Source organism: Tigriopus californicus, chromosome 6 (assembly GCF_007210705.1).
Source record: "Tigriopus californicus strain San Diego chromosome 6, Tcal_SD_v2.1, whole genome shotgun sequence".
Taxonomy (NCBI): Eukaryota; Metazoa; Arthropoda; class Copepoda; order Harpacticoida; family Harpacticidae; genus Tigriopus; species Tigriopus californicus.
Window position 1 is genome coordinate 12,051,351 of NC_081445.1, and position 16,454 is coordinate 12,067,804.

General features: G+C 42.2%; 1 protein-coding gene across 2 annotated transcripts in view; it reads left to right on the forward strand.

The window, feature by feature from the left end:
* LOC131881747 (E3 ubiquitin-protein ligase RBBP6-like) overlaps positions 1-16,454 on the forward strand; it is a 56,925-nt gene that overhangs the window by 13,375 nt on the left and 27,096 nt on the right. Inside the window, exons 4-5 of one of the 2 annotated variants that reach the window (XM_059228696.1) lie at positions 1,189-1,602; positions 14,379-14,561. In XM_059228696.1, the coding sequence (XP_059084679.1) occupies positions 1,189-1,602; positions 14,379-14,561 (597 nt within the window). Of the gene's footprint in view, positions 1-1,185; positions 1,603-14,378; positions 14,562-16,454 lie in introns of both variants that reach the window. The other variant, XM_059228695.1, reaches the window with a different exon arrangement.

Genomic DNA, 16,454 nt, shown 5'->3' on the forward strand with positions numbered 1-16,454 from the left:
GGGGGATAATGATTTCCACAGTTCTTTGAAATCTCTTCCAGCTAACCTCTCTCTCCAGCCAATCTTGTCATGGAACAGTTGGTTGCTTTCTGGGGCAAGTCAGCATTGATTACAACACCAATCAACTGGCTGTGGCTTGGCCGAATATCAACCGACAGTGGACACCCTCTGGGCTCGAGGTGGTGTACTTTTCAGACCATTGTTCTTATTCATGCTTTTCACATGCCATCATCCATTTCCAGTCGAGTACTCTCGTTACCCTCGAGATGAAAGCGACGGAGCATGTTCTTTATAAAGTGCCCGGGGGAGTGACAGTTTTATGTCGAATCTTGTATAGCTTTTTCACCCATTTGAAGAGGAGAAACCCTTGGCCTTGGATCTTGGCACTCAATCAGCAGAAAGATTTGACCCAAGAAATCGCCAAATGGGGCAAAAAACAATGCTCCCAAAATGTTTGTCTGTCGTCTAGGCTTTTTCCGTTCCTTCGCCAATGTGTCAATACTCTCAATACTCTCATTGTCGTTTGAACTGAGGTATGCGGTAGTTGACTTGGATTGGTGCCCAAACGACTAGTTCTTGACCACCAGGTCGGTGATTCACATTAAAAAGCGGTTCTCCATGTAATCCTGGTCATTGCCCTCACTTTCTGCCCCTGCCTTTTAACTTGCTCGAGTCGCTCAAGTTCATTCGTGAATGAAGAAAAAAAAAAGCAACGAATGAACTCGGAAGTCAGTTTTCGGTCTGGACACAAGATTCACCTCTTAATCGATTTTCACTCAGGTGTGGCAACTTCGAATTTGTTTTCGTTTGTACTTTGCCACGTGTTCGCTGTCGCTGTCTTCGCCCTTGCCCCAATGTTCTTCTTTGTACGTACGACAACTTGACTTAACGATATCAACTCCTGCGTTTGAAAGACGGCAATGTTTGGGCAAAGTTTTTCTAAGGAGTTGTCCATTGAATAGGTTATTGTGGTACAATGAATGTATCTCCATTTTCAGCATTCCCAGATTTGGCTCATTGACTTTCGAAACGACTGCATTGTTATTCAGCGGGCAAAGTACGACTCGCGCCAATTTGCCTCATTTTTAATGCTCTGAGAACATGGGGATCGGAAGAGAGGAATGGGGAAAGAAAAATGTGATGCTCAAATTCTTAAGATCGCTCTCTGTTCGGTTTCATTTTCAGCAGCCCTACACGAGGACGTATGAAATGGGTCAACCGGTTATGAATGGTGCTCTCTACTATCACAATGGTATTCCATACACTTACCAGAATGGCGTGGCACTCTTTCAAGATGGCGTCATCGGACCAGCCAATCCCAATGCGTCGTCCCAGAATTCGGCTGCAGCTGCAGCTGCCCTGGCAGCTGCCAACTCTCAGATTCCCCCTGGTGCATTCATGATTCCCCACGCCATGGCTGCCGCCGCCACCCAGCAACAGCAACAACAGCAGCAAGCAGCTGCAGCTGCCATGTTCCTGCCAGCTGCCAACAGTGCAGCTGCCGCTGCGGCAGCTCAGCAATTCAGCACCTACCAGCAGCAAGCTGCGGCGGTAGCGGCATTGCAACAACAGCAACAGCAAATCTCTGGAGTTGGCCCTCAGGTAAGACGTTTCTTGTGTGCGCGGGTTTACCTTGTGATAAAACATGGTGTTTGAAAATGAGACCTTGCACGAAACCATGTGCCCCAATATTCCCTAACTGGTCGTGTTTCTCGAGAGATGAAGACGAAGAGAGTGAAAGAGACTTGTTCCCTTTTCATTTGTAAATGTCAGCCACATCTTGAACCCGGGTTCGTTCACTCATAGCTTCTGTCCCGGTCGAGGATTGGTACAACAAGCCAGCCTTTCACTCACCATCTAGTCTTTGGGCGTCCCAATACGGAGCGGGTGACAAATTAAATCATTGCCATTAATCATAAGGCAAGACTGGGAGGTGTCAAGAGGTCATGACATGCCTTGTTTCATATTCACCATTCAAGTATACCCACACACACTCTTATGATTCAAGAGAAGTAGTGGGAAAAACTGAACTTTGCGATTTAGTCGCGTTCTAAGCGAATCAGTATTCTGGCTGCAATTCCAGAGCCCACCACACGAGCACCAGATTGGGCACCCTTCTTTTTCCTTGAACGCCAACCATACTCTGTGCGGTCGACAGGGTGGGTTGACTTCTCCAAATTTTTATCAAAAATTCTTTGACGATCTGCAATTTGCTTTAGGACAATGACACATTTTTTTCTACTTTCCCTAACTCTTGAGAAATTTTAAATCCAAAATACTATCTATTCTTGAAAAGTTAATCAAAATTTTATATAGCTCCCACGTTTTTGAGAAAAACTAATTATTTTCATTTATAGTGACAAATCATTCGAAATATTTTTGAATGATATAAGGAGCCGACCACTACAAGGGTTTCCAGATTTTACCTCCAATTTTTCTTTTTAATTGACGGAAGTTCAAACATTGGTATACAATACTATTAAATGCAATGTTCTCAAACTGCTCTATAGCCCGTGGGTTCGAAGTTGATATCCATACAGAGTTGAGTTGATAGAGTTTAGGGATAACTTATTGGGGCTTGTGCAACAACATATTGGTAAAAACTGGCTTTCACTTGACTTATTAAATTTCTGCGCAACGAGAAAATCAAGTTCAATTTCAACGCTAAATGATGACCCAGTCTGCTTTTACGCGTATTAGATGGCTTCATGGGCCAAATATGTACCCACCACGAATCTCATTTTGCATGCTGCACCCTGCACTAATGTCGAAGACTGGAGCGGTGTAGTCGCTTCTCGGACTCTGAGCACGAATCTACAACTTGGTACAACGGATGGCATCATCGTTGAGCTACACTCACGTACTGGGTTCCCTTTTGTTCCCGCACAACTTGACATACATGAACATTGGTGCATGATGCTCCAAGGAGTTAACCTCTCTTGAAGCACGCAGAAATTCACCCCTGTTCCACCACCACCACCAGCTCACTTTCTCAGAAAAAATAGAACACATTTGAAACGAGGCACGTCCAAGACAAGAAAGATTTCAGCGATTTCAACCTGGTCTAACTTCGAACTTTTCCCTGGGCACTTCCGAGTGTGACAAGTTCTGATTTGAGTTTCGAGGCAAAGAAATCAACTTCCACTTCGGCGGTCAATGGCTGCAATAAATGATGGGCAGACGGAGGTTGTGCCTGGCGAATGCTAAACCATTTTTTCCTCTTACTTAATTTAAATTCCGAGCCCAAGCTGCACTTACCCAAAAACGATTGCTCTTTCTCTTTTGAACGGAAAATGGAATTGTGGAACTGCCACGAAAAAAACCCCCGATGGACATTAACGAACAATATGAGCCTGATGTTACACAAATTGTAGTTTACCCTCGGCTCATCAGAGGACGCTGTCTTAGTATTTGTGAGCTGACCTAATGCAACATTAGAGCTATCAAGGTCGATTCTTCTGCATTGATTGTTAATCTTTGTCAAAACAGGTCAAACTATGATGTGCAAGGAATATTTACGGTAACACAATTTACTCTTAGTATGCCAAAAGAAGTATTAGGCAATCTTGGTTGGGTCTTGTCCACTTCGTTTGGACCGCCTTATAGACCTGACGCAGAAAGTAAGCCCCACTTTAGACGTGGCTGGATATTTGCTCGAAACTTACATAACTTAATAACGTACAAGGAACTTCCCCTCCAGTTCCTTCGGTCTTAATATTTGATAACAGACTCGTTTTTTATGTGTCGACAAGACAGAGCTATGTTTCGGATTCCTCAACCCCCCTACAGATCCCGGCCGGGAAAACGAAAACACTTGAAGATTTGCCCCACTTCCATGCTTCTCTATCTCTCTCTCGTTTTCGCCTTCCTTTGGCTTGGCACAACTCAGTGATGAGATTCCTCAATCCAAAGGCTTCATCTTCAGTTCAGTTTCTCCCAGGGGCATTTCATTACTAAATTATGTCCTCATCTTGAGTCCTTTTATCGTTGCGTTTTTTGCCCGTTAGAGCCACAGATTTGTCGGGTAAAGGTAGATAGAGCGGTTCATGTTCATATGAAAAAGCTCAAAGACTCGCCATAGATGACTTTCGGCGAGCAGTCTAGCTTTGGCGAGGAATCTGTGGAGATGGGACTGGTTTAGTGGCTGGATATAACGGAAAAATAGAAAAATTCGATGAAAGGACTTACAGTAGGGGACAGCCTGAGGCTGCTTCTTCAGTGCAGCGAGTGCTACCAAGAGTCATCTGAGTCTGCTTGTGGATGACATTAATCCACGACTTTCCCCGGATTTGCTCTGCAGTAGGGACTTCAGTCTTCAATTGGCGAACTGACCATAAAGATCGGCGTTCTGCAGTGGTCCCATTTCAATTGTTGGAACCATGATTGTTTTTCTTTTCGCTTGGCCTTTTGGACTCGCTTGCTATGGATGAGAAGGCAGTAGACCGAGGTTCAATCTGTGCAGGATCCATGGGAAGCCACCGGAAATCAATTGTCTTGACCTTTCGTCATTAAGTTTCATGGCCTCGTCTCAGGCCTTCCACGTGGGTCCCAGATTAAGTCAATTGGAGCTGACGTGTTTTATTGCACATAGAAGGTCAGTTCGCCATGCACATGTCGCTTCAATCTATAGTGCCTGAGGACAAAGAGAGCTCACACCTTCTGGCCTTCGGCGAAGTTACTTGTACCATAGTAAATAGTCCTCATAACCCCTCGAATATGTTGAACTCGGCATTTTTTATTTTTTCAAATGATGATAAATGGAAGTGATGTTGGTTCCAGAGCAATTTTGGAGTTGTCATATGCTTGGAAAAATGAAGAGTAAATGGACTTATGCGACCGTTTGATGACTGGGAAAATAATTGATTTGTCAGAGACTCAACATTTAATGAATGTCAAAATGGGCTTCTTTGCTCACATGCAGGGTATGGTCTAAAAAAAATCCACGTATCCAATTTGATGACAATGCTTATAATGACACTGGTCCCTATGGAATCAGATAAATTCTATGTTGATCCAGGGTGACTGACTTTTAAGAATCCCCCTTTATTTATTTCATTTATTTTCATTCAGGTTACCCTGTGCTTAGGATCAGAATCTCGATACGGAGAGCCGCCTGGATCTCTATATCTTGAGCTGGCCTTTTTCGCCACCCTCTGATTCAAGTGTACGTAAATTGTAATTTACTGCAAATGTGTACGCTAACCAAGGGGCTCTGCATGCAAATTAGGACCACTTGCGTGCCGCTCGGTGCCTTTCGTGGCGTAATAATAGATTTTCGGCTCCTTGTTTAATACCAATTTGGAGGAGGAACGAGCGAGCAAGACTACATGAGGCCAAAGAAGTCCCTGGGAGAGAGTGAATTGGGGTGGAAGAGTGCCAAGACACGGCTAGAGTAAATATTGATCTCGATAACGGGAATGGAACCATGGAATGGGACCTTCCCTTGTTTGAAATTGCCGCTTTGGGGATTGTTGGGTGCCAAAGTTCCACTTGGCAAACGTATTGGACACGACAAATGTCCCTGTTTACCTTTGGAGAGACAAGGAGAGGAGAGCCCTTTGGTCCCGAGTTCCCGTTCGTTCATGAAGTCGCCGGATCAGAAACTTCATTGAAGAGCTAGTAGCAACTTATTCGTGGCTAATCAGTATTTGCATGCCAACTGATTGTGGTTCATAGACTACTAGAAGGCGGTTTTTCGTCACGTCAGTCTACCGCAGCCTATTGACTACACCGACTAATCGCAGAAATACAAGAATTGTAATAGAGGCCGGACATTTCTTTCGTTTAGAACACTTATGTGAATTGGTTTCATTTCGACCAATATCAAAGAAATCCAAAGGCCATTCTGATATCTGATTGACGAGTCCTAGTCCATAGAGTATCTTCTTTCCTTTCGATTAGTGCGGATTTTTGAGAAATTGGAATTTCATCCTGGCATCTCGTAAATCTCGAAGCCCCAGTGTGCAAAATGACCTTTGGGACCCTGCCGAGAAGTACCTAGTAAAATTGGCACTCTGTGCAGAATTTTCTCCCCAAAGGTATGCATCCCTGACAATGGACTTTTGACAGAGTTCCACTTTTCAAACGACCTCCAAATTGCTTTCGGAAGCATTCAAAACAAGCTAAAAATGTGTGCCAAAATGAGACAGTTGTGGTTCCTAGTTCCATTACAACTCACAACACAAGTGACAAAGGCCGTATTGGACTCCTGGGAAGACCAAAACTTCAGGGATGTCTTGGGCGACCACTTATTCCGATCGGATGGAGAAACAGTCAGAGTCCTTGCAGCCTCGGGAAATTGGAGGAGGTTGTAAATTTTTGGAAAATGCAGAATCTTCTTGGCAAGTGCAAGGCCAAAGATTTTGGACCCAACGCTGTGTACTATGCCGCCCTCGTCCTCGCCGTAGTTGTGATGGTGGTGGGGTCGGCAAATGTTCCAACTCGAGGCTTCTTGATGGGTTTATGTCAAGGACAGCTACGATGCCATGACCAGATATTTGCGCCGCAAGATTGACCAACGGCCTCAGGAGTTCCAAATGTTTGCGTTTTTAATCATGATGGCTCTTCTTTTTTCCACAACCTATCCCCGTGCCTTTTTGGAGCTTTTGGTCCGAGTGAAGAAGGTCTAAACTCTGGGCGGAAATTGATTTCTCTCTCGGCAATTTTCTGACCCGGGACAGACACGCCTTTTGCGTTTGAGAGCAAGAGCGAGAGGCCAACAGTAATTTATTGCCTACCTGGTTGGCCTCCCGAAGTCTCTTTGGTCCTCTCGTGACTTTCGATATTTATAGGTTTTGGTTAACACTCCTTAACAATGGACAGGAAATCCATTCCAAAGAGATTCCTTCGGGTGGCATCGCACCCAAGAGACATACAGACAAAGATTCAAACGTTTACCTGGTAGGAGGGAACTACAGAAATCTAACCAGGGACAGATACTGGAGATTGCACAGTAGGTACGACTACTTCTCAGGGCGGACATGTGAAACATTAAAGAGGTCACCCTTTCTTCTTTCGAGATTCTAACCAAAACATCGCCAAAATAACTGTATTGAAAATTGTTGATAAGTTGGAAAAAGTACATGAAACTTTCTTTAAATTTGAGTAAGCCTTTCTTCTTCTTTTTTTTGGGGGGTGGGTGGTTTTTCACGGGCTTTTTAACCCCTACAGGGAATATAATCCCCAGTACTATTGAATTGAAAGGTTATAATTCGTCTATTTATTACCTTTTAATCCTTATATGATATATTCAAGCTAGTCCTTGAATGGATTTTTTCAATACAATAACGATGCTCGAGGCTTTTTTTGAGTGTACGAATTCGAGAGTTGACTAATTGTCATAATCTGTAAGTATAACCGATATGAGGATAAATTCTGATCTGTAGAATCGGATATATTTATTCAAGGACTTAAATGTCATTCTCATTTGTTTACATGTTGAATATTAGTATTTAGATAAATACGTACCTGCTCCGGAACTTTGTCCCGTTTTCATTATCTAATGCTCATTTATCTGCGTCAAATTCAATTTATTATTCCATAGCAATAAAGAAGATAATGCTAGTTGCCCAAAGCTATGGTAGCAAAAAAGAGGGGTTTAGATCCTATTTATTAAAATTATCAGCAAAAACATAACCAATCAACACTCTGCACATTCTGAGAGAAAAGTTGGTAGATTTATAATCTTGCCCTTTTGGTTCCAACTTGATAGTGACATTCTTAAAAAGAAATCTTTCAAGTTACCGTGCATTATTCAAGGGGTCTCAAATTTCCTCGCTCTTTTGGACGTGGGGATATTTATTTGTAAGAAGGAGGACCTCTTCCTGCTCAGTCTCAAAATGGGCAGATCTCCCTGAGGAGGGGAAGAAAACATTTGACTTCGCTCAATGACCTTCTCCCCAGCTTTCGCCCTTTGTGAGTCTCTCTTTCATTCAGATTTATGCTGTTTTTATCTACAACTTCCTAAAGGATGGATGCTACTAACCTCCAACCTCCGACCTCGTTCCTTCTTCGGTCATAGAATGTGTTTGTGTGAGCCAAGTTGGCCGCCAAGTGCATTGCTTCTATCTCTAATTTGACCTGACATCCAACGAGTTGCATTGGGTCGCCCTAATGTGCCTAATAAAGGCCAGAAGATGCTACCATATTATTTTATACGATCATGTTTCTCGTGCCGAGCGTGTCTCTTCGCTTTCCTTTCCTACTTTTTGTGGCCCCACAGATATTTGTTCCCTCCGATAAACAATTTAGGATTTACAGCCCACAATCAAGTTTCAGCCAAGCCATTCCGGACCTCACCAATTGGTGGTCCCCCAGAAATCAAGGATGAAGCAGAGTTCCATTATTCGGTAACTATGAACCAACTATGATGGCCCCAAAGCGTAAATAAGAAACGGGTCCTTGTTTGTGTAGGGGTGTGCCCGATCTGGTCGGAATGAGGTGGAAACTGTGGGCGAGAGGGATTTTTTCCCCCAGTCAGCATTCACTTATGAAAGATGATTCGATATAGTTCCACTTGAAGTTTCTGCCACGCCAATTCGCTCTTTTTCCCTTGGAGCCAAAAGCTCAGTAGGTCTACTTGAGCGGACGCACAAGAAGCAGTTTAGCTTTTGCTGAGGAGGCTGATCTCATGGCACACACGCCCAAAACTTCTGCCTTTTCTTTCCCGTCCTTTTTTCCACGGTTTGTTTCGGGAAACGTTCAGAAAGGTATCCTTCTAAGGTCATATTTTTGTATATTCAGCAAGATTTTTCGTAACTGAAAGGGGAGATCTTCACGTAACTCAGACACAGTTTCAATGCGAGAGTTAAGTTCTTCATCATTGCTAGTATTTATACATCCCTTCGGAGTATTGGCGGGCACGCACCTTTGTCCGGCTCCCGACACAATGCCATCAACGTCGGGGGCTGACAAAAGATCTGTTCAATCTGACACACACACTTTACTGCAATAACCAAGATTTTCATCATTTACCTATACCCACCTGTTTATGTACTATCTGCAATTTCCCTCTTCACTTTTTTCATGTGCACTGAACCAATCGTAGTCAAACTCACTGTGATATCACTTCCTAGTCAACTATTTTATCAGGTTTGACCATTTTATTCTTTTATCAATCGATTTTGTATATGATATTTATACATACAGTTTTATACATTTTACAATCTGACATGACCAAGAGTCGCAATAAAGGAAAAAAAAAAATATTGAAGTCTTAGATGATAGCGTACTTTTTGCTTTTGATATATTTTTAGAAGGTTGGTTTCAATCCTGAGTGTGAGGATGTTTCGGTAACTATTACTTTGAAGGGTGTACTTATTTTTCTGCTTACGTTAACTTTATGCTGAATAAATCCAACACCAAATCATTCATTTTGAAACGTGATATGATTTGAAGATTTGGAAGGATGAAATTGACAACCTTTGTATTGGTAACCTATATAAAAATTATGAGGTGCCGTTCTTTGTTGAGGACCGTCTTTCAGGTAAAATCTCAGTGTGACCACTTCTAGCATCCAGCATGATGCAACATGCTTCAAAGGAAAGTAGAGTTTCCTTTTCTAATGACTCCAAGAATTGCCCAGTATCAAAAAGTTAGCATCACTATACTTTCAGTGAGAACGATAGGGAACGACAGACATCCAGATAGAGAAAGAGCGAGAAAAACATGTCGGGGAATGGGCAGAGCGGGATCAAGTGACAGCCAGAAAGAGTCGAAGGGCCCACGTCTTGACTTGAAGTGGAAAACTTTCTTCCATCGCGTTCCCTTGTCCCACCATAAAATCCTTTCCACTTTCATTGCTATGACGATTAAAATGGGTCTTTTGAATCAAGTTGAGGAGGGAGCACAGAGAAGTTTTTTCATCGCTCCACTTTGACAGCTGATTTGGACCCCCCACCAAATGAGCATCTTTCCAACAATCAAGTAGTATTTGTGCGACAATTAAAACCCTCCAAGTTAGGCGAAAGGCATCTAAATTGGCTGGGGGAACACGGATATCTAGAACACTACCCTGTAGTCAAGGAGGCACAATGTTGACATGGAATCTTACCACCAGGACCCGACATTTTATGGCCCTGGTCCTTGAATTTAAATCTCGTGGGATGGTCTTGCATTTGGGCACATTTCCATTCATGTTTTCGACAGCCTTGTGTGGTTTCTTGGGGAGCCTTGATAATGTAACTTGAGCTGGGAACTTTGTCCCCAAGGACAATTGATGCCCAACTGGCGAAATTGCTTTGGAAAAAAAACGTTATGATTTTTCATCCAAAATGCTTTCCGACTGGTTTAAACACACTCGAAATCATAAGAAACTGAAAGTTGATAAGGTTTAGTGAGTGGCGATTCTAATTGCGTAATCTGGACAAGGCATGTCTACCAAACCTCGCCATGTCTAGCTGTAATCTTGGGCTCAAGTGGAATGATATCGTTCTTAGCCGCAACTTGGAGAAGATAGTTGGAATTTGGGAATTTGCTTTAGACAGCCAAGGCCCTCAATATACGTCGTAAATGATTGCAAATGTTAAGCTCTAAAGTTCCAAGTCTCATTTTTCGTGTCCTACTTGGGTGGAATTTTGGACGCAGTCTGTTCTGGATCACTGCCCGAAAATACTGTAGCCCGAACACTTCCAAAGACTCTTTTTTTCCTCTCCACCAAAAACTCTTATTGCCAATTTGATCTTGATATTCTTTAGAAAGCAAGTGGCGTGATAGTCAGGGAAAGAGGCGGAGGGGGGGGGGAATCTGGGAGAGATGGATTTTCTTTCGTTGTCAGATGTATGATGTGTGACCTCTGCTCGCTCGTATATTTCTCTGCTCACTTCCACTCGTGTCTGATTGTGATGAAGTGGAATGAAAATGGGAGGGAAAGTGAGAAAGACGAAAATATCTTGTTCTTTCCCCTTTCTCTTTGCTCTCCCCATCATTATCCTGTGACTATAATAGTTTCGTCGTGATTGAGTAACGCCAAGATCTTGCTCCGGAGTTTCCTCACATACATACAACCCTTGCGCACTGAACGTACACAGTGTGGACATTTCAGAGACGTCCCATACCATTAGTGATCAAGGCCTTAATGGCATGGCCGAAACAAGACCCCAGACATCAGACCCCAGGGGTCCAAGACTTGTGAATAACCTTCAAAGTTTGTGTTTTGTTAATACACAAACAAAGTTGCGATGGTTCCACAGGACTCTAAGCCTATGGTTCGCATGAGTTATGAAGTGCCTGGAAAGTAGAAGTAGCTGTACGAGAAATAGTAAGAGTGAAGCCCGACATGCTCCTCCTCTGTAATATATATATTCCGTTGAGAGGAGGGCCCCTATTTTTCTTGGTGGTTGATGTTGAAGGCATTGACATTCTGTCGATACCTTGCTTTCAGAATGGAATCAAGAAGTCGCCCTGAGTAGAATATCAATGGAGGATGCTTTGCCACTTTGAGGCTGCAAGGTTTAATGGCAGCCATTAGAGCTGACAAATGCCAAAGAGATCAGCTCAAGCCAAGGTTATCTGGTCCACTGCACAATCCTCGATCAATCATTGCGTTCTTGTGCCCAAATTCTGAAGTGTGTGTCAACAAAATATGAATCGAGTTAAAGGCCTTAAAAAACGCCCAAATTTCAATATTTGATACATTTTTGGTCACATGTTTCTTTTTCAGGAATCTTCCTTCTTGCCATAATTTGTGAGAGAAAAAGTACAATTAAAGAACATTTTTCGATTGAAGAATCAACATGAATGCAACTTTTAAACACATTTCAATCACCCGTAGTTGATAAAAACCGTTTTTATCAGCTAGACAATCAAATATTGCTTTAAGCTTGCATTCGTTCACGGCCTGAATTTGATTTTGGAGCCCTAAAATGTGCAACTTGCCTTCTGAATTGTTTCTGTCCTGTACAAATGGCCCTATAAATATGGCGCTTTGAGAAACGACTTATAAGTAGATTTGCTTCAGCTCTTAAACAATTCTAGAATAGCCCGGCTCACCAGAACTGCAATTCAAATTCGTTGTTGTTTAAGGTGATAAACATATATTTAGAAACACGAAATTAATTTATAATTTGTTGCTTCTCTGAAGGAGTAACTTTGTCCCAAAAAGTTTTTCTGGGTTGCATTTATATCGATCAAAGGACCAGCTTATTGGTTTTAAACCACTTTTCATCTTGCAATGATAAAGGTATTAGTAAGTGGTTATTTTTGCTCCTTATTCACGATTGGGAAGACGGTACAATAATTCAATCGTAATCGTACATCGTTTTTCAAGACCTCGCTGATTTGAGACTTACGCAATAAGTAGGAAAATCATACTCGAACCTCTCTGAAGTTGTGTGATGTTGGGTCGTACATTCGCCAATCCGACTTCACAACTTGAAGGCAATGTTCCTCCAAGTCAACCTCTTTAGCTCAACCTGCAGTTCATAACTAATGATCATAGAGGAAGCAACTCCTAGAGAATGCGATGAGAGCTAGTCAAGCGAACTAGTTTTCAGAGGGAATGAATGTCAGCTGACAGGCTGCTAGGGTATAGTTTCTGATTGTAGAGGCGCTGATTTCCATCAGCTAGAGTTGCACTGTATGTACACTGGCTATCGATTCAGCTGCATTAAAAAAACACAACAGACTGGATTTTTACTCTTCTATGTTACTTCTTCTATGTACTGATGGGGATCAAATTGATAATCACGGGAGGTTGCGTCCAGGGCTACCAGTTTACATAGTCAAAGGCCTATGACATTATTGGTGGAATATCCGAACCCATTAATTAGCCTCAAAAGGTTTTTCTGGTTTTTCTTCCGTCAAACCAGGGTTGATTTTTGACTCCAACTTAACGTTTTACTTTACGATGGGATAGGCGCGGATACTTTCACTTTCCATGTTTTCTGGCAACCTTGAATTTGAAATTTGATTTTGTCTCATCACTAGTCATTACGGTCACTTTTTAAATTCAGGAAACCAAAAAGAACAAGTTTGTATTTGGTGAAAAAATCCTATGTAATTCATAAAGTACATAACATACTCTAAAGAACACTTTTACGGCAGTTCTTTCTTAACCTCTTTTTTGTATGAGTGTTTGGTCAATACTAAAATCTTAAAGGTACTTGCCAAATGGTTATGGCTCAAAATCAGTCTGGCAAACTTGATGGCTTGAAAGTGGCATGACTAAGAAACCGGGCAATCAAATGTCTTTTAATTATATATATCAATGTGCCAAAAGGCACAATGTACGTACAAGAAGGATTGCAAATAATATCGTAGTAGATATTCAAAAGTGTACTTTGAAGTATGTCATGTACTTTTTTAAGTGCACAATAATAACTCCCCATAAGTAAACTTGATCCATTCTTTCTTTTGACTTGCTTGAATTATAAATGCGCGTCTACATAGGATTACAATTTCGCTTTTGGCAAATATCCTTCTTTACTAACCGTGTGTTATGGATGTAATATTGCTTTTGATTAAGATAATCTGTAGTGTATGGATAGGATAAGATCAAATAAGAGATCAAATTCCGCTAAATTTTGATTAAACTTGCAGCCAAGATCCTCACTTGCTTCTTTTTTGTCTTGAAATTTGACCCAATGCAGGTACATTATTAGCGTCTACGAATGAAATGTGGTGGTTGGTGCGGTGTTGAAAAGGTGGTGGCACACAACCTTGGGGGAGCCATTGAGCGTCCAAGCCCCATTAAACATCAATAGAATTTTTGAATGTACCATATATTCTCCAAGCAAGAAGAGGGGGAGGTCTTTCCAGTAAGGAGGAGACGAGAAAGTATCCCTCATCTTTCTCTTTCTCATCGGTCTTTAGACCAACGGGCCAAAGGTTTAACTGTGTTCCTGCTAATGTTGCCCTTCCTACAGAACGTACTGTACTCTATAGTAGACGAGAAGCGGTCTTTACTGCGGGATTCTTTCTCAGCTCCCATCAGTCTTCTTTCTTCTAGTCTTCTCTCTGTTCTTATGACGTTTGTTTGAACTTGATATTGATGGATGACCAAACTCATCAAGAATCCTTCTCACTGTCGAGAACCGGGTTTGGCCCTTTCCAATCAGATTTTTAAACATTTTTGAAAGGGCTTTCTTGAAAAATTCCTTTGGAAGTTTATCATTGGCTCATGAATTGTCCCGACATGTGGCCCTTGTTGTCTGGTCAGAGATGTCTTTCCGTCAGTGGATCGAAGAGACTCCCGAAAATAAGGCAATGGCAGAAATGATGAGAGCAAAAACCTCGAAAAACGGGGAAAGAGAAATATATATCTGGATGAGAAGGATTACTGCATTGATTTGACGGAGCAGGATTGCTTTTTGTTCCGGAGAAAAGGGGTCTCCATTCTCAGACTCGCCTCCGATTCTGACCCCGTCTTGATCTTGTTTCAGACCTCGTCGTGCTCAACCACGAATTCCTCTTCAATATCTGGAACCACCAACGGTAACGCCCCCTGGAGATGGGTCTCGCAAGCTTCGTCGAACCCTGTCACCAATGGACATGGAGGTGGCCATGGGACATCGAGTCCGGTCACTCCACATCATCAACAACAACAGCAAATGGCATTTCAACAGGTAAGAGACCCTCCCACGCATTTAGTGCGAGAGAAAACCATGTTAATTTTTTAGTATGTGTTGGCAAAATATTCGTGTTCTCCACTTGGTTTAGGTACTTTGATCTGTTTTACATGCTTGGTCTTGAATTGAACAACGCATTTAAATGATAATGATTGCAAGTAACTTTTTTTCATTGTTTGAAAACTTAATTTTGAGTAACTTTTAGATTATTCCATATTCTTCTCACCCGATGCAAAAGCAAGTGATTCATGTTTTAAAGGAAAAGAAAAAGTGCCAACGGACTAAGTATATTTTGGTGACGTGGGAAGATGCACCTACAATCTTGATTTTCTAGGATTAGAAATAGAAAAACCAATTTATTTGGCAACTAATCATTGAAATTTGATTATCAAATTAATCGTGAAATTAATGAAATTAATGCTACCTTTAAATCCTCCGGTTTTGACCTTTATCGTCTTTTCATTTGGGTTCTTAAGGTTATGAAGAAATATTCTCAGAACGCAAAGAGGATTAGACTGTTTGATAAGGAAGGGCACGGTATTCAAAAAGTGACGCAGATTCCTTGTATATAAGTAGATTGACTCGTTTTTAATACTATCGCCAACCTTCAAACCTTTCAAGATATGACCCAGGCCGGGCTCCAGTATGGAAACAAACTTTGAAGAGTCATCGTCTCCAGATCTGGTCAATATTAGTTTAAGAAATTGTGTTATGGTAGGGTTGCCAATGAGACCCATGACAAAAATTCTGGTCACCCGCAGAAGCCTGTTAGCTTCAGCCAGAATCCAGGGTAATAGAACGGGCAGCTGTGCAGCTTCATTGTGAACTGCTGCTAATCGAAGGTTGGAAAATCCTCGCTTAGTTCCCCATTCTTTGTAATGGATGGTAGAGTGCTATTCATATTGGTTTCCCATATCTGGAGTCACATTTTCTCCCCCTTTTACTAGAGATCAGGTTATCAAAGAACACTCTCTCTCTCTCTCCCTCTCCTTGTCTCTGTGTCTTTCCTCTCGGATGGCCTTTGGGTGGGTCTCCGCCTAGAAACACTGGGTTCGGTTGGCCTTTGCCCAGTCTTTCCTCTCTGTCTCTCTCCGTCTTTCTTATCGCGGAGACACAAAAAGGTCTGCTGGCCTTCTTCTCTTCTTTCGGCCTTCTCTCCCGGTTGGCCTCTTGGGTCTGACTAAAATACCAATTCATTTTTGCACTTGTCTCTGCTTCTTTTTCTGGACCTTAAGAAATTGCTACTCGAGTCTTCATCTGGTATTTGGAATATCTCGGCACGCGGCTGAGGACGACGCAGACCATCACCACCACGAGGCCTTCTGTACTTGAAACAGCTTGTTCAGACATGGGTCGAGGCAAAATGGAGAGCCACCCAATCTTTATCTGGTCTGAAGTTTTTACTCGAGATACCTTCCTCTCTCTCTTTCTCTCTTACTTCACGGAAATGGAGCAATCTTGGTTTGCCACTCACTTTGCCTGCATATCTGGCGTCAGGAAGTTGTCCTAACTTTTCACACTTATCGTCTTACCCAATTCCTGGCGGGATATTCAATATGCAGACCGGTTCCAATTCAGTGATTCTTCCACCAACGCCTCCCTCTTTTTGGAAAGAGCTATTTAAAAGAGCCGCATTCAGCCAACCCGTTTGAGAAAACTTTTACGAGAGACGTACCAAAACAAATACGACAGACTTGAAAGAAACCTTCCTTGAGGCACACAATCTGGCACACTCTACCGTTATGGCAACCCTGAACTGGTTGGTAGTTACTATTAGACTGGAACTAGTTTCGCTTAACTTTGTTAGATAAGAGGCGGATGGCTGACTTTTGAGTCTCAAATCGTGATTCTGCTCATATTGGAAAAGTGATTAGGAATATTCCCGACTAA